Raw genomic sequence first — 20,201 nt, 5'->3', positions numbered from 1 at the left:
TCACAAAGAAACTTTTGCTGACAGATGAAGCAGAAACTGTATTGGAACTGACAGCAGCTGCATCACAAATCAAAAGTAAATGATTTCATAGTGTTTTGTCTGTAAATGACGGTTTGATATGGATAAGGTTTTCAAAAGACTTACTCCTGTGCATTAGCGAGTGGGCGATGACACTGTTTCCTATGCAGTGACATTAGCCAATCATAACAGTGGGCATTTACTGACAAGCCTTAAAGGAGGCGCACCTTAAAGACACCTTCATTTCATTCATAAGTAAACCTCAAGGGACATATTAAAATAATAAAAAGATCCATGTCACGAACCTTTTAACTACTGCAAAATAGTCCATCACTTTATACTATTTCCAGTACAAACATAAGAATTTGTCAAAAATAAGGTCCACACCATATGCTCCTTCAACAACAGAGAGTCAGCAGGTGGATTAGATACTAACTAGACTTTAATGCCGACAGAATGATGGGAAGAAATGAAACGGCCTGTTGCTCCATCCACGGGGAGGCCCGATGCTACGCCTCAATGCTAGCACACTACAGAACTTCAAACGATCGCAGACAACATGGATATAAACCCCCACCGCTCTGACACAAACTCTGTGTCAATTATTCAAGGCGGCGCAACAGACAGTAACAGCAACAGCGACGACAAACATTTGTGCTAGCAAAGCGGCAGAGCTGAAAGTCGTATTGGTGCAGTTAAAACTCGGTGACTCATCTCTCTTGAGTACGATTCTTCCCAGCATGTTCCTCACTACCAGCCCACCAGGCTAGCCGCAGGCAGTGTTCACACACCCCGACGCCTTGCTTTCCAGCGACAATCAAGGAAAAGTTTTACAAAGAAACAACTCTGGAGATGCTTTACATGCTCTTCTGCCCCCGTCTTGTCTACTGGCCCGTGTCGTTTTAAAATGCCCAATTTATGCTCATTTTATTTTTGGGGTCTGCTAGAATACATTTACATGATTTAAAGTTCTGTTAAAGAGCTCACGTCTCTTTAAAGCAGCCTCTCCGAAAAAGCCCAGTCTGCTCTGATTGGTCAGCCAGACAAATCACAACAGATAAACCATTAAAAATATGCAAAATAAAATATAAACTAAATAAACAGAATCTATAATAATAATAATGATGATGATAAAATACCAATTAAACAGAGTAAAATTAAACAAAATCTAAATTAAAATGAACACTAGACTGTGCTGAGAAATTTAACACTGTTAAATATTTTAAATGACGGCTAGTTAGCACATTAACTTTGGTAGAAAAATAGAAACTTTGAGAAATTACAAATAAATAAATAATATTTTCTTGCATTTATTGTATCCCTCATTTTTTCTGACACTCCCTCATATTTTCTAGAATTTATTGCATTCCTCATTTTTTGCACCCCCATATTTTCTTGCATTTAATGCAATGCCCATATTTTTTGCATCCCCATATTTTCCAGCATTTATTGCATCCCCCATATTTTTTGCACCCCCATATTTTTCAGTATTGATTGCATCCCCATATTTTTTGATCCCCATATTTTCCAGCCTTTATTGCATCCCCATATTTTTTGCTTCCCCATATTTTTTTGCATTTATTGCATTCCCCATATTTTTTGATCCCCATATTTTCCAGCCCTTATTGCATCCCCAATATTTTCTGCAACCCCCATATTTTATAGCATTTATTGCATTCCCCATATTTTTTTGGATCCCCATATTTTCCTGCATTTATTGCATCTCTATATTTTCTAGCATTTACTGCATCATCCACATTTTTTTTGCATCCCCATATTTTCTAGCATTTAATGCATTCCTCATTTTTTTGCACCCCATATTTTCTTGCATTTAATGCAATCCCCATATTTTTTGCATCCCCATATTTTCCAGCATTTATTGCATCCCCCATATTTTTTGCACCCCCATATTTTCCAGTATTGATTGCATCCCCCTATTTTTTGATCCACATAGTTTCTAGCATTTATTGCATTCCCTATATTTTTTCAACCCCATATGTTCTAGCATTTATTGCAACCCCATATTTTCTTGTATTTATTGCATCACCCATATTAGCTAAAACCAAAAAAAGCACAATAAATGCCCTCGATTATGCGTTCAGAGCTCACTTCTTCAACACTGGCTTTCATGTTAATTGCATTAGCCTGTAGTTTGGTTTGAGTTGAAGAGTGCAAATGTGGAACAAGCGTGTACAGCAGACGTCTCCACTCAGAGATGGAAATGGGTGATTGTGTGTACAAGTGTTTGTTGAATCCACAGCTACACACGTGGGTGTCTGCAGTCATTCGGCAGTGTTTGATGCGACACTGGCCCGCGGGCACGTCCTTACACCCGTGCACACAACCCCCGTACCGGGAAGAGCCACATGTCCTCGGGGTGAGATTTTTGTGCTCACACTCTCTGGAACATCTGCCACCAGTTTAAGAGGGTGTGAATTGGGAATGTTGACAGGGAGCAAGTTGGGATTAGCGTGAGCAATGCAACTATACATCGAAGTCATTGTGATTGGCATAAAAAGACCCGAGCCCTGCGTGAAACACGAAGCTGTCTTCTGCGGTTTACATAAATCTAATAGAGTCCCTAATGCAGCAGCTCTCACGATGCTGCCAAGATTTCTCATACGCTGGAAATGCTGAGGGACTCCGGTACAACGAGAACAGATTTTCTGCCGTACTGCCCAGATGCACAATGTACGGTTGGTCGACAACTTTCTATAAACACGTGCGCGGGAGTCTAATATGTACAACTCATGCCTAAGGCGCTTGTTTGGCAGCTGTGAATAATTCAGTTTTCTTCTCAAAAGACAGATGCTATTTAAAAAATGTCCGGATTTATTATTTGTGACAGAATAATTAAACGTTAAAAGCTGGGCAAAGAAACGGAGAACTGCCTTATTATTCTGTTCAAAAGGTCCTGTATAATTGATGAGCTTAAATGAGAAATAAATTCTTCTGACAGTTCTGTTCAGAGGCAAAAACATCCCTCGGTTGGTGAACCGGCATCTTATTGATCTCCAACAGGGTGCATTTTTACCAAAATAAAACCTTAATTGAAATTTTGGTTAATTTTCCTTTTTAGTCATTAAAGTCAACATGAAAAAAAATGTTACTTCCATAATTGGACACATGATAGTCAATGAAAAAAATAAGTGCAAATATGAGCTTTATAGACATCAGGAATTGACATGACGTTGACAATACTTTTATAATGCATTAATTATAAAGGCTTTAAGTAAAGCGTTACCAAAATGTTTTGTAACATTATGTCTTTATTGTCACAATTTTTACCATTTCTTTGGATTAACCATTTAAAGCAAAGAAAAATAGTTCAAAACATGTAATGAAATGTCATTAGCCAATTATTTGCATCAAATATTTGTACAGAAATATACAAGGAACTGTCCCTGTCAGAGACTAAAAATACCATGGAGTGAAAGTCACTATTCTGACCATGTTCTGTTTTAAATCTGAGGATGAAAACTCTAAAACTCTGAGTTGAGAGGTTGTTTGAAGAGTTGAGAACTTCAATTCCTGTTTGATGTGATATTTTAAGAAGACCTTCAACGCTTGGTGTCTTTCTTTCTACAGACAGTTAAATCATCAGAACACTTTCATAATCAAGTGAGACTCCCTACAGCATCATCCCTAAACTCTTACCATTTAGTAGAGTTAGAACAGACTTAATAATATAAACTTCCATAATCTGAAGTGGGTTTGATAAAAGACATGAAAGACGGGCTACTCATATTAATTTTGGGATGTGTGTCTTTGGAACACTTTCACACAGTTTTCTTGGACAGTTCATGTAAGGTTTGAAACTGGTATGAAAGTACTTCAAAAGTGAACTGAATATCATTACATATATTTTGCTAATGGCAGCTCACATTCGGCGCATATCTTGCAATGCATTAGTGGGAAACTGACACAAGTTTTTCTGTGCATCTGAAGTTTCAGTAAGTTACAGTGTTAAACAGCTGCCGCTAGATTCCCAGCGGTTTGTACATTGATGATGGAATCATAACGTGGTTTAGAACCAAATATTACAGTATGAAGGGGAGGAAGGAGTGTCATCTAACTCCGCTATGGGCTAAACAATCAAAAACAGACAAGTTATTTAAAAAATATACACTTTGGGTTGTTTTAACTCAGCAGTTGGGTTGTTTTAACCCAGTGAATTGGGTTGTTTTAACCCAGTGAATTGGTTGTTTTAACCCAGCAGTTGGGTTGTTTTAACCCAGGGAGTTGGTTGTTTTAACCCAGTGAATTGGGTTGTAACCCAGAATTGGGTTGTTTTAACCCAGTGAAGTGTTTTAAATTGGGTTGTTTTAACCCAGTGAATTGGGTTGTTTTAACCCAGCAATTTGATTGTTTTAACCCAGTGAATTGGGTTGTTTTAACTCAGTGGTTGGGTTGTTTTAACCCAGTGAATTGGGTTGTTTTAACCCAGCAAATTGGGTTGTTTTAATTGGGTTGTTTTAACAAATTGGGTTATTTTAACCCAGCGAATTTAAGTAACCCAGGTTGGGTTGTTTTAACCCAGTGAATTGGTTGTTTTAACCCAGGGGTTGTTTTAACCCAGCAAATTGGGTTGTTTTAACCCAGCGAATTGAATGTTTTAACCCAGCGATTGGGTTGTTTTAACCCAGCGAATAGAATGTTTTAACCCAGCGGTTGGGTTGTTTTAACCCAGCGAATTGGTTGTTTTAACTCAGGAGTTGGGTTGTTTTGCCCAACATGTTGTTTTATTTAACTCAACATTGCTTAAAAAACTTAGGTTAAAATAACCCAACAACCAATTTAAAACAACCCAGCTGGTTTGTCCATTTTCAATCCAACTTTGGTTGTTTTTAACACAGTATTTTTATAGTGCATGTTGTAATCATACTGCACTGACAATCAGATGAGAAGAAAACTTGAACTGATCTGAATAATGGCTATTGTCTTCTTTAGAGCTGCTTTACAGCTTTAGTCTCATATTTGGTTTAACGTAGCACTTGGGTTGTTTTAACCCAGCAATTATTGTTGTTTTAACCCAGCAGTTGGGTTGTTTTAACCTAGGGAGTTGGTTGTTTTAACCCAGTGAATTGGGTTGTTTTAACCCAGCAATTGGATTGTTGGGTTGTTTTAACCCAGTGAATTGGGTTGTTTTAACCCAGCAAATTGGGTTGTTTTAACTCAGTGGTTGGGTTGTTTTAACCCAGTGAATTGGGTTGTTTTAACCCAGCAAATTGGGTTGTTTTAACTCAGTGGTTGGGTTGTTTTAACCCAGTGAATTGGTTGTTTTAACCCAGCAAATTGGGTTGTTTTAACCCAGTGAATTGGGTTGTTTTAACCCAGCAAATTGGGTTGTTTTAACTCAGTGGTTGGGTTGTTTTAACCCAGTGAATTGGGTTGTTTTAACCCAGCAAATTGGGTTGTTTTAACCCAGCGAATTGAATGTTTTAACCCAGCGATTGGGTTGTTTTAACCCAGCGAATAGAATGTTTTAACCCAGCGGTTGGGTTGTTTTAACCCAGCGAATTGGGTTGTTTTAACCCAGCAAATTGGGTTGTTTTAACTCAGTGGTTGGGTTGTTTTAACCCAGTGAATTGGGTTGTTTTAACCCAGCAAATTGTTTTAACCCAGCGAATTGAATGTTTTAACCCAGCGATTGGGTTGTTTTAACCCAGCGAATTGGGTTGTTTTAACCCAGCAAATTGGGTTGTTTTAACTCAGTGGTTGGGTTGTTTTAACCCAGCGAATTGGGTTGTTTTAACCCAGCAAATTGGGTTGTTTTAACTCAGTGGTTGGGTTGTTTTAACCCAGTGAATTGGGTTGTTTTACCCAGCAAATTGGGTTGTTTTAACCCAGCGAATTGAATGTTTTAACCCAGCGATTGGGTTGTTTTAACCCAGCGAATTGGTTGTTTTAACTCAGGGAGTTAGTTGTTTTAACGCAGCAATTAGGTTATTTTAACCCAGCGAATTGAATGTTTTAACCCAGGGAGTTAATTGTTTTAACGTAGCACTTGGGTTGTTTTAACCCAGCAATTATTGTTGTTTTAACCCAGCAGTTGGGTTGTTTTAACCTAGGGAGTTGGTTGTTTTAACCCAGCAGTTGGGTTGTTTTAACCTAGGGAGTTGGTTGTTTTAACCCAGTGAATTGGGTTGTTTTAACCCAGCAATTGGATTGTTGGGTTGTTTTAACCCAGTGAATTGGGTTGTTTTAACTCAGCGGTTGGGTTGTTTTAACCCAGTGAATTGGGTTGTTTTAACCCAGCAATTGGTTGTTTTAACCCAGTGAATTGGGTTGTTTTAACTCAGCGGTTGGGTTGTTTTAACCCAGTGAATTGGATTGTTTTAACCCAGCAAATTGGGTTGTTTTAACTCAGTGGTTGGGTTGTTTTAACCGAGCAAATTGGGTTATTTTAACCCAGCGAATTTAATGTTTTAACCCAGCGATTGGGTTGTTTTAACCCAGCCAATTTGTTGTTTTAACCCAGGGAGTTAGTTGCTTTAACCCAGCAAATTGGGTTGTTTTAACCCAGCGAATTGAATGTTTTAACCCAACAAATTGGTTGTTTTAACCCAGCGATTGGGTTGTTTTAACCCAGCGAATTGAATGTTTTAACCCAGCGGTTGGGTTAAATGTTTGCCCAACATGTTGGGTAGTTTTATTTAACTCAACTATTGCTTAAAAATTACTGTAATGTTGCTTAAAATGAACCCAACAACCAATGGTTAAAACAACCCAATCGCTGGGTTTGTCCATTTTCAATCCAACTTTCGGTTGTTTTTAACACAGTATTTTTTATAGTGCATGTTACAAAGTAATCATACTGCACTGACACCTATCAGATGAGAAGAAAACTTGAACTGATCTGAATAATGGCTATTGTCTTCTTTAGAGACAGAGCTGCTTTACAGCTTTAGTCTCATATTTGGTGAAGTTTGCATCACTGATTCTATTAAAGCTACAGCAGTTTTTGAGTCACACCAAAAAGCTGCACTTGAACATCTTGTTCAATTGTGTCTCATCTCGTTTTCCGTTCTGAACCTTTCACAGGCTGGTCAAAGTACAATAAATTGTCCTTTGTGGTGGCCCAGAGCTACAGTATACGCAATGAACCAAAAAAAAAACAATCGCAGTTAAAGCTCTGTAGTCCTAGCCCTTCTTAAGAGTAGAAGTTTCTATGGTTCATATAAGGTCACTAAAGCATTTTCCTTTGTTTGTTCCTGGATGGCTCGGTATCTTGCTGTGCACAGTTGATGCTGCTTGTTACAAGCAAAACTATACAAATACAGTGTGTACATGCATAAAATATGAGGCTCTAAGCTCCAAACATGATCTCATTCACCCAAGAGATTAAAAGCCCGAACCATTACAGAATTTCTGATCCTTCTGGGCCGCAGTGATGCCCCTGATGTTAGGCGAAACAGACAGTCTGAGATTTTGAATTTAGAAACCCTTGAAGACTAAAAGATTTCTGGAATTGTTGCAGAAACACACACAAATGTGCATTTCATTTGCGACTACTGTGCGTATTCAATTACAGGAAATGCAGTTCTCAGAAATGAAAAGACAGACATTTTTCCCTCCCTCAATTTTCCGTTTTTTTCCTCATTAAAAGGGTTCGTTTCTCAGCAGCACATGAATGTTCTGTACAATAGCAGCTTTTAGTCTTTCATCAATAAACCTTGACGTTCATTTCTATTCATCTGTGGTCAGGTTGAAAGCTCTGTTTCTTACCGAACTCTCCTGGCACTGAGATCTCATACACGCAGGTCTGGCCCTCGGTGTAGTTGCGAGGGTAGTTTGGGGACAGAACGGTGCCCTCTGACCCTGTCGACCGGCTTCCACATGGAGCTGGAGAAGACAAACAAGGTTAAATTCAGTATGAATGCATGTTAATATCTGAAACATCATTTTATGTCACATCATTTCAATCATTACAGACCAATTCAGCATGTCGATTAGCTTTCTTTCTTTCTTTCTTTCTTTCTTTCTTTCTTTCTTTCTTTCTTTCTTTCTTTCTTTCTTTCTTTCATGTTTTAATGCATTTTACATTTAAATGAAATTTTATGCACATTGGTTATGTTATGATATTCAAGCCACCATTACTCTAGAACCATTTCCCTTAAGATTTACAGTCTGCACTGAAGGAATCATGGTGCTATTTTCATTGATCTTTTGGACGGACGGATGGAAGGATGGATGGATGGACTTGTAAGACATGATTTTCCTGCTGAGACAAAAGCTGAAATCAAGCACCCTCTGGAGAGAAGATCTCAAAGAAATAGGACACTGCCTTCCTTCCTTTCCCCCTGACTCAAGTCACTAAAAGTTCTCCAAGAATGCATATTCTATAATGATGTATCTTGTGTATCTATTGTTTTTTCCCTTTCATGTTTGGTATCATTTTAAATGTCTCAGTGCAATTGGTGAAATGGTCTCAGTTTCACTGCAGTCATTTGAATTATGAGAACGACAGGAGAATTCTGTTCTCCTTTTGGGTGGTGTCTCTCCAAGATATCTGATAACCTTCTTCTCTTCCCCGAAACCAGGAGTCAGTGCAGTAAATATTTACAATCTTTTTGTTCTGGTCTGGGTATTCAAGGGAAAGTGCAAAGCAGTCAGAGGGGATATTCTGCATCCAGAACCCCCAGTGACGGGTGAATTATTTATTCTGGACTCTCCTGAAATCATTATGACCAGTAGATTATTGGAGGCTGATTCTACCGCAAATCTGTGTCCAGGATAGAACAAACTGAAGGCTCATGAATGAATGGAGCAGTAGGCACATCATCTGAAGACCTTTTGATTTCTGTCTATCACTGATTTAGCAAGATGTATGGAAGTGGCTAAATTAAATACACTTTTTGTACACGTGAGCAGTAGGCAACCGACTAAAAGGTATTAGCTAACTTTTCACACCCTCTGACGAAGATCAGACTGGCTAGATTGTGTGTGTGAGTTTACTGCAAACCCGGGGCGATTATCTCTGAGTGGCATTGGGTCCGTAATGAACGAATAATTGAAAAATAAATAAATTGATAATTGAAATAATTGAAAGTACGGGATAACCCAGAATATCTAAATTAATACATGACTAATGATTAATTCCTTAACTAGAAACATGATCTAAGAGTAATAATCATTTGAAATTGGAGTCAGTTAAAGTAAAATGTAAACTAAATTCTAAAAATTGAGTGAACTTCACAGGGGCACTGAAAAGACATACACGCATTACACCTTCGCCCAGGCTGTCGGATTCCGACAGGTGGGTAGTCCTTACAGACTGATGTACAGAAGGACAGATGGTTGGATGGATGGATGGATGGATGGATGGATGGATGGATGGATGGTTGGATGGATGGATGGATGGATGGATGGATGGATGGATGGATGGATGGATGGTTGGATGGATGGATGGTTGGTTGGTTGGTTGGATAAATGGATGGATGGACAGATGGACTGAAAGATGGACAGATAGACAGATGGATGGATGGATGGATGGATGGATGGATGGTTGGTTGGATGGATGGATGGATTGAGGGATGATGGATGGGCGGATGGATGGATGGATGGGTGGAGAGATGCAATGAATGCATGGATGGTTGGTTGGATGGATGGATGGATGGATGGATGGATTGAGGGAAGATGGATGGGTGGATGGATGGATGGATGGGTGGAGAGATGCAATGAATGCATGGATGGATGGATGGCAGGTTGGTTGGTTGGTTGATTGGATGATGGATGGATGGATGGATGGATGGATTGAGGGATTGAGGGATGGGTGGATGGATGGATTGAGGGATGATGGATGGGCGGATGGATGGATGGGTGGAGAGATGCAATGAATGCATAGATGTATGGATGATGGATGGATGGATGGATGGATGGATGGATGGATGGATGGATGGATGGATGGATGGATGGATGGATGGCGGGTCGGTTGGTTGGTTGGTTGATTGGATGATGGATGGATGGATGGATGGATTGGAGGGATGGCGGATGGCGGATGGGCGGATGGATGGATGGATGGATGGATGGGATGGCGGGTCGGTTGGTTGGTTGGTTGGTTGGTTGATTGGATGATGGATGGATGGATGGATGGATTGAGGGATGGCGGATGGGCGGATGGATGGATGGGTAAAGAGATGCAATGAATGCATGGATGGATAGATGGATGGATGGCGGGTCGGTTGGTTGGTTGGTTGATTGGATGGTTGGATGGATGGATGGATGGATGGATGGATGGATGGATGGATGGATGGATGGATGGATGATGGATGGCGGGTCGGTTGGTTGGTTGGTTGATTGGATGATGGATGGATGGATGGATGGATGGATGGACTGAGGGATTGAGGGATGGATGGATGGATTGAGGGATGGTGGATGGGCGGATGGATGGATGGGTGGAGAGATGCAATGAATGCATGGATGGATGGATGGATGGATGGATGGATGGCGGGTTGGTTGATTGATTGGATGATGGATGGATGGATGGATGGATGGATGGGCGGAGAGATGCAATGAATGCATGGATGGATGGATGGATATAAATAATACTAAAATATCACTGATGTAATATTTTATTTCTGTACAAATAATTTTTTTGCCACATTAAAATTATGTAGTTTAAATGTACATTTTCAAAAATTATTCATTGATTTATTTATTTTGTCCTCCTGCCATCTTTTCAGAACAAAAACTGCAGGAGGACATTAGTTCATGATGTGTTTATGGATTTATGCTGATCAAGTGTCCAGTATGACGTTACATTACAGCTGAAGAACATCACAAACTATAAACCCTTATAAAAGTTCTTGCAATAAACTTTGTTTTTAAACTGCCTAGTAAAGAAATGTTAAAGTTAATAAAAAACATACTTTGCTGCTGACACTGTCGTTTAACAACATGTAGCATAAAGAAATAGCTACATTTTTTATTTTGCCTCAAGGCCAAAACTATTTTTCCCCCTCTGTAAGAGCGAACCAACCTCATTTCTTTCAAAACAGATTTGTCAAAAACATTAAGTATATAAAATAAAGTAAAACTTTTACTTTGTGGAAAGTGGGAATACGAGTGCACCTTAAACTGAAGCATGTCTAACAAAAGCAACATACAGTAAGGTGTAAATCTATATAACGTGTCAGGATATGACATCAGCGGCGGAGCGCTTGAGTTATAGCAGGCATTGTGAACAGCGCTCATCACCGATTAGAGAGCTGCTTGAATTATTTCTCCACAATAAGTGAAACAATTTAGCATAATGCAAGAGAGATGGGCAAAAATTATTGTGGCAAAAGTGGGATAAAAAGTGATTAGGATCTAATGGAGCAGACAGAAGCTCTCATCCAGTCACATGACTCTATGAAATATAAATCTTTCTTTCCAGTGACATTTATAGCCTTTGACTCGAGCAAGTGGGAAAACTGCTGCGCCGTTTGCATTATTTGATGTGAAATTCAAAGTCTCTGTGTGGGTTTATTACTGCTGATCCCACAATATTCTGTGGTGAAATATTAATTCCAGATGATTAGCAAACAAGACGCAGTGACAGAGTCAATACATCAGAGCGCTAAATCATTCACTCCTGAGTCAAAGAACATCATCATTTGTGAATCATGTTATAATTGCTCATCTCTGCAGCTGACAAGAAAAGTGTTTACCATGTTTCATGTCAATTCAAACATCGCACAGCGCTGGAGTTTCACAAGTCTATAAATGTGTCTCAAAGGAAGAAGTGCACGCAGGCCGTATATAACTCATACAGCATGATGGCTGGCAAAGGTTGGTGATTTTTCTTTCCAAAAGTGGCTATATATCACATTGAGGACAATAAGGGATTCATACAGAACCATAAGAAAAGCTGCAAAAATGATCAAGGAGGAAACACAATGCATTAAGAGATGAGGGTGAAAACTTTTGCACACTATATATATATATATATATATATATATATATATATATATATATATATATTTGGAACCAAACTCTCTCTCTCTCTCTCTCTCTCTCTCTATATATATATATATATATATATATATATATATATATATATATATATATATATATACATATATATGAAGAGTTTGGTTCCAAAACGCAATAACTCCATTTTGATTATTTTGAGTAAAAAGGTGTTTTCTTTACCAAGTAAGTGGCAAGATGAAAACCCATATTTTCTGTTTCAAACTTTCAGATAGCATCTTTTGGATATAAAAACATTAAAAATTCAAATCTACATTTTGATTTTAAAAAGTTTATTATAAAAACGTATTATTTTTTTCCCCAAAATGCAATAAATCCATGACACTTTTTTTTTTTCAAAATGCAATTAATTCGTCAATATAAAAGTTATTTTTCATTTTGAAAATACACAACAAAGTAAGTTGATTCACATATATGACAGAGTCTAAACTTTGCCAATATTTATCTTATATTCAGCCATTTTACTAAAAATACATTCAACCGTCGCTCCCAAAATGGTCATCTTGTTAATGTTATGAATTATTTGTCATTACCGATTAAAGAGTATCTGGCGCCACCGCACGGTTAAATAAACACACTTTTTTCTGCGTACATTGGTATTAAAAACGGCTTTTAAAAAAGCCTTTAATGTTTACAGTGCGTGGAATGGTGCGCTGTGATTGGTTGAGAGCGGATATATCACATTCTGCAGAAAAAGGAGACTGGCGTTTGTCGCGTTTTGGGAAGAAAGGGAGAAAACATGACAGAATAACACGACGGATATCGCATTTTGCGCAAAACTAATAAATGACTTTTCAATACCGACCAGATACAATACTGATTTTGGCGGAAACTCAATTTTTTGAAAATGGCGTTTATCGCGTTTTGGAACCAAACTCTTTATATATATATATATTTTATACAGAAATTAACACAAGAAATACAACTGATAGCTATAGTTCTTGTGTTTCTCTTTTCCTTCAGTGATTCTGCTTGTTAACAGCAGGTGTTCATAATTAATGGCCAATGATCATTTAATTAATCGCTTAATTATCTCATTAACTTTAACTCTGCTTCACTGTTACTTTAACACTATTTAGAGAGGGACTAAATGTACTCTGTGCAGAGTTGATTTAACTCTTGAGATTTTGCTGTGTGTGTATATATATATATATATATATATATATATATATATATATATATATGAAGAGCTCTTTTCCAAAATGCGATAAATGCCAAATTTTAAAAAAATGAGTTTGTCATGCCATTTTGCTGTCTACTGAACCTATTCTCTGCTCCATCAATGTTTCATGCCAAATCACTATATTTCCTTGTTTAAAATGTACCGCAAGATGCAGTTTCTTTCCAAACCGCTATAAGCGCCAAACCTGTTTTTAGCCTAAATGCGATATGTCCTCTCGACCAATCAGAATTCAGCGAGCGTTCGACGCAATCTAACATGGCGGTTCTTTGAAGCGAGGGAGTTTGTTTTTGCTCAGTCTTCAAAATGAGGCTTTAAACTCTTTTGATGGCCTGGATGAGCCAGTGAGACCTACACCTAGGGGCCGGAGTCCGGAGCGCCAACTCGGCTCAGTTCCCGAGATAGGTTCGTTTGAATATAAGGGTGCCTCGCCTCGCCTCGCCTCGCCTCGCCTCGCCTCGTGTGTGTGTGTGACATCGTATCAGGCGATCAACCTGTTCAGTAAACTGTTTAAAACATATAGCTAACCGATCAATACTGAGATTCTAGATGTTTTTATATAAAAAGGCTAAAAAAAAGGATGGATTTGTAGCATTTTACAACAAAACAAAAATAAACTTTGAATTTATAATCAACAAAATTGTTGTTTCATTTAACAATCATTGTTTAACATGTTCAGACTGAGCCAATAGACCATTTTAACAGGATAAATTGAATATTAACAAAATGTATAGGTCTAGGTAAAAAAAAAAAAATTATTTAAACTATTTTAAACTATTAAAATGGATTTATAGCATTTTGGAAAAGAGCTCTTCATATATATATATATATATATATATATATATATATATATATATATATATATATATATATATATATATATATATATAGAACAAAAGTATATTTTGTTCTGACTTCCTTTGTGAAGGATCATGCCCCTCAAACTCCCCAGTAATTCACACTCTTCACACACACACACACACACACACACACACACACACAGACACAGACACACACACACACACACACACACACACACACACACACACACACACACACACACACACACACACACACACACACACACACACACACACACACACACACACACACACACACACACACACAATGTTCCAGTTGTCTCCAGAGGCACGGGTAAGCTGCAGCTCATAATCCAGCTGCTTTAAGAGGTGAGGGAAGACTGTACTAGAGGTGTCAGATCCTGTCAAGCCCTTGTGGGTTTGTACACACATGTGACAGGGTGATACAGTCCATACACCAGACCCCGGCACAAACACATCCATTATTAATCAATGATTTGCAGGTGGAAGAGCACAAGCCTGAAACGACACCTAAGAAGTGATGGCAGGAATGAAGAGTGTTATGAGCTCAGTCTCATCCACATGACAACACAGACAGAGAGAGGTAATTGGCAGGAGACGGATATGGACGGAGACTCGCACTTCAGGGGTAAAAACAGAAAAACTAGTGTCAGGACACAACTGAAGGTTAGTTTTACTTCTGTAATCTGACCAGTGTTGGGTTTAATACATTATTATTTCCTGTTACACAAAGTAAAACCTTAAACGATATTCTTTTACCTGCAAAAGATCATTAATTACGAAACCCAATCGATACACTTTTACCTTGAAATTTCACCTTTTGTTTTACATTCCCTTACAAAAAATAAGTATACTTCAAGTTCATTTTATTAAGTATACTTATGTAAAGTTCAAATATATTTTTAAGTATACTTTACGTAGTATACCAATATCGATGTACTAGAAGTATACTTGTAAGTGTACCGTTTCAATACTTGGGACTAATTTGGCCCACATTTAGTGTATAAAAGTATACTTTAAGCAGTGTTGGTCACATTGCTTTAAAAAAGTAATTAGTTATAGTTACTAGTTACTTCTCACAAATAGTAACGGAGTTAGTAACTGAGTTACATCATTATAAAAGTAACTAATTACCAGGGAAAATAGCTATTGCATTACTTAAAAAAAATAAAATAAAAATATGCCAAATAAATTGAATGCCCCCAATATTACATATAAGTCTAAGAATAAATTATTCTTGATGCGACTCCTGACTCATGATCCGCTCTTGCTCACGACATGAAATTTCTCTGTACTGTGTTGGTAGCCATTAAAGAAAACGTAGTTTCATATTTATGTTTAAATAGTCCTATGTTATGTTTTAAATCCATTTATTCGATTATGAAAAGTTAGTGAACAGCATGAGTAAGATGCATCATAAGATATCACAAATATATCGGGAGACATGGAGTGGGTCAGATAAGATTTTTACCACTTCATTAAGTTTTGCTTTGTAGAAAGCCTTTCTTTAAAGTGAATTTCGTTTTGTAAAAATTGTATCTTAATTTTAATCAATGTTTCATCTACCAATTGCTTTGATTTAATATATAACAAGCAAATATAGCAGACAATAAAATCATGACATGGAGGCGCGGGCGCGATCACTGGCGCGTGAACTGGAGCGCGTCTTAAATGAACCGAAACTCAGAGGCTGCTTGCCTCGCAGACATGAGAAATATATCTATAGAATGTTTGAAATATCTACTTTAACGAAAATGAAGTTATTAAAAATGAAAAGAAAGAGGCTACTCTGATTATGTAGCCTAATCCGAATGAAATGTCTCTCTAGGCGCGTCCATATGAGCAGATGATCAGCAATGAGAATCAACAATGTCAACTTCATCTTTGCAGCCGACACTGATTCAGAAAACATTACTTTATTAATAAACAATTAAAATGTCTCCTTACTGTTTTTGTCACACTCATAATCATTACTTTTGCCGGTTCTTTATGGCAATTATGCGTGCCATTGAGTGCTATATAGCCTATATTATGTAAACGCTCCTTATTATGGTTTATTCTCTCCAGTATTTAAGAAATTAAATTAATATAAATGTGATTAGTCAACTAATAGCTTAAATGAACAACTACTAGTCGACTAGAAAAAAACTCATTTCACATATTTTCGATCAAGCATCAAAAAGGGTATTCTGGTTTGAGCTCGCGCTTCGCGCGCATGCTCTGACAGACACACACACAGCGCATCGTACATTATTATCAGTTTAAAATTATATTTGTGTATGACTTACCGCAGCACACACCAGAGAAAAAAACTTTGCAGGTCCTATGGCTGAGAGAGAGCCTACTCGGATGAAAACCGCTTCAGTGAGCTCAATTATAGTAACGCGGCATTTTTTTTTTGTCAGTAACGGTAACGGCGTTGTAACGGGAGAAAAAGTAATTCGTTTGATTACTCGTTACTGAAAAAAGTAACGGCGTTAGTAACGCCGTTTATTTATAACGCCGTTATTCCCATCACTGACTTTAAGTGTAGCAGTAGTAAACTTTGACTAGTTTACAACTAGTTTTTTGTTTGTACTGCAACTATACTACCAGTGAACTTACAGATATACTAATAGTTTACTAGTTAAATACTTGTAGCACATTTTTTAGTTAATAAACCACACTTTTGAAGTAGTACTAGTTTAGTAGTTTTGTACTGCAAGTATACTTATATTTTACTATGTATATATTATTTTTGCACTTTAAGTATACTACTATGTTCCTGTTTAGGTATTAATTTTTTATACTTGTAATATACCTTCATCCTTTTTATCAACACTTGAATGTGGGTAATATTCATAAAAAAGCAACATTTTAACGTGAAAAAAAGCTGAGAAAAATCACATTTTTGTCGAAGACTACATCTGGATGGGAATCAGAATGATGATCAAAAAGTACATAAGTATATTTCTGAGAATTACACAAAAAGTAGACTGAAAGTGTACTAGTTTATATCAAGTATACTAACAGCACTTGAATAAACCTCTTTTTCGTAAGGGTTCAGTGTGTTCAAGTTTATTCAACGTCTTACATTTTAAAGTCAACATGAAAATGCACCTGATTTAATTTCTTCTATACATCCCTGGTCCTCATGATTCATCAGTGCACATTTTACTATATAAAAATAGCTTTTGTTCATAATATTTCATCAAAACATATTTGGCACAAATCTTTCTTCCTTCCCTTTTTCAACCTTCAATCACCTGAACAACAAACAATTCCTAATGGATAAAATCAATCATATTTTCTCATTTAGAAATACTTGTATTTGAAAAAAGGATATTTAATAAGGAAGAAAAATGATTGTGAATCAATTAGATTGTGAAAATTGAGAGTTGAAAGGAATAATGCACAGTAAGACCATTAAAACAGTTAATAGAGTTCATATTGATGAAACCGAATCCATTCAATATGCGAGTGGTTAGTCACACGGCTAAAACTTTCGTCTTCAGTCGAACTCTCCAAGGCATCACAAAATATGCTGAATATAAAGTCTTTCCATAACATTTTCTCTCTCTCCTAGGAGATGTGTAGAGCGGTGCATCACACCAGCAGCTCTGTGAAGATCATTTGCAAAATAACGCAGAACAATGAGGCATTACTGAATCATTGTGAGTTGTTACCCACTGCGCTGTCATCAAAAACCATTGCTTTTGTTCCAGCGGACTGACGGCTCATTCCACATAATGCTTTTCCAACACAAACTTAGCCAAAGAGGGTTATACTGAAGCAAGGCCACCCATGCATGTATGAAAAAAAACAACAACTCTGAAATCAATAGAAAAAGCCTTCAGTCCAGATCTGTGCATTCAAACTTCTGCGTGATTCATTTCTGTAGCATCCACTTGTTTCCTCATACAAGAATACAAAGAGCTCTCTCTGTCTGACGGGAACAATGCACTTACAAATACTGGACTTACAAATAATGTGCATGCGAATGTAATTCAAACACCTTAAAGGGGACCTATTATGTAGCTTTTCACAAGATGTAATATAAAATACAGAATGTGTCGTGAAGTTTCAGCTCAAAATCCCCCACAGATCATTTATTATAGCTTGTCAAATTTGCCCCTATTTGGGTGTGAGCAAAAACACATTTTTGTGTGTGTCCCTTTAAATGCAAATGAGCTGCTGCTCCCCGCCCCCTTTCCAGAAGAGGGCGGAGCTTTAACAGCTCAACAACGACAAAGCTGGAGAATCTCACGCAGCCAAAATGAGGATTGTCAGTAACAGTGTTCAGCCTTACATTGTTCAAACCGTACCAGCCCATGTTCAAGGCATTAGACAAGCCAGTATTAACGTCTGGAGCAGCGAATCAACAGACTTTATGCAGGTAAGCAAGCAAGGACAATAGCGAAAAATGGCAGATGGAGCAATAATAACTGACATTATCCATGATATCATGATATTTTTAGTGATATTTGTAAATTGTCTTTCTAAATGTTTCGTTAGCATGTTGCTAATGTACTGTTAAATGTGGTTAAAGTTACCATCATTTCTTACTATATTCACGGAGACAAGAGCCGTCGCTATTTTCATTTTTAAACACTTGCAGTCTGTATAATTCATAAACACAACTTCATTCTTTATAAATCTCTCCAACAGTGTGTAATGTTAGCTTTAGCCATGGAGCATAGCCTCAAACTCATTCAGAATCAAATGTAAACATCCAAATATATAATACACTTACATGATCTGATATGCTGCATGACGAACACTTTGTAAAGATCCATTTTGAGGGTTATATTAGCTGTGTGAACTTTGTTTATGCACTGTATTATAGTCGAGAGCTCGGGAGGGCAGGGAGCACGAGATTTAAAGGGGACGCACGCTGAATCGGCGCATAGTTAATGATGCCCCATAATATGCAGTTAAAAAATTGAATAATAAAAAATCTATGGGGTATTTTGAGCTGAAACTTCACAGACACATTCAGGGGACACCTTAGACTTATATTACATCTTGTGAAAAAGCATTCTAGGGCACCTTTAAAATAAAATGTTACCATTTCTTTCATCAAAACTCGAACTTTGCATTTCGGCTGACATCACAAATCCTTCTTTTGTTCCTTTTCAACATGACCTCCAAACAATTCCTCATGGATAAAATCAAGCTCCACCCTACATATTTTCTCAATCATAAATATTTCAGATTTCGCAGCTTAAGCGTCAGAAGCAGAGAAAATGCTTGTGGGTTTATTGATTTGTATGTAAACCCATAAAACAGACTGTTATAATGAGGTGATTTTTGATAGTTATCAACATTATGTTGACATACTCACTGAGAGTTCACATGCACATCTCACCCTGATTATGCCTAGTAATCAGCCAACGTGTAAGGTCACATAAATGCCTTAAATGATCTTCGTTTATTACTGAAAGGTCATCCAGAACACTTCGATTTCTCTCAGCTTATTCAATAAATGCCTGTCTAACACAGTACGAAGGTGGTTTTCAAGTTTATTGATTTGCATGCAAACCCTTAAAGCGTATTTTTCAAATGATTATTTTCAATAGTTATCAGTGTCCATGCAAACACCCTCATGCTCATCTGGATTCAAAGAAAAGCAGTTTGTAGTTTTGACTTTCATTCACTAGTAAAACAAGAATAAAGTGCACAAACAGACGCTGTATCTCCAAAAATAGAGCGTCACGCAGGTATTTGGGTCATAAGGGGATGTTCGCCTCATATTCCCGCACGATACAGATGGGAACATGAAAGTACCTTGGCAGCTGGGCAGAGCTCTGTTCCACTCGGGTCTGTTGGTGCCGCCCATGACACAGGTGAGACTGGAATAACCCTGGAGCTGGTAGCCTGGATCACAGTGGAAGGTCACAGTGGAGCCCAGCTTATAGTCTCCACCCAACCGTGTGCCGTTCATCACGCTGCCCGGGTCAAAACAAGCCTCACGCAGTTTAGCTATACGGGAGAGGAACACAAGACATATGGCGTATGATAAAGCTGTAGAAGATGAAAAGATCTGAAGGGATGAAATGCCAAGCGGCAACCTTTAAAACTTTCCAGTTCGCGGTCGAGCATCTTGAAATAGTATATCATAAGTCCCCATGAAATCAAAATGAACAATTCTTATTTTTTTTTATGGAATATTACAGTTTTTATAATAAATAAATTATTTATTTAAT

At 37.6% G+C, this 20,201-nt stretch overlaps 1 protein-coding gene across 1 annotated transcript in view; it reads right to left on the bottom strand.

Moving 5' to 3' along the window:
* Positions 1-20,201, bottom strand: part of csmd3a (CUB and Sushi multiple domains 3a) — a 343,356-nt gene that overhangs the window by 150,304 nt on the left and 172,851 nt on the right. The window contains 2 exon segments of the mRNA XM_048153480.1: positions 7,747-7,863; positions 19,783-19,977. Of these exon segments, the coding sequence (XP_048009437.1) occupies positions 7,747-7,863; positions 19,783-19,977 (312 nt within the window).

Source organism: Megalobrama amblycephala, linkage group LG13 (assembly GCF_018812025.1).
Source record: "Megalobrama amblycephala isolate DHTTF-2021 linkage group LG13, ASM1881202v1, whole genome shotgun sequence".
NCBI classification, from domain to species: Eukaryota; Metazoa; Chordata; class Actinopteri; order Cypriniformes; family Xenocyprididae; genus Megalobrama; species Megalobrama amblycephala.
Note: the sequence above shows the minus strand (reverse complement) of the source record. Positions and strands in the feature narration are given on the sequence as shown.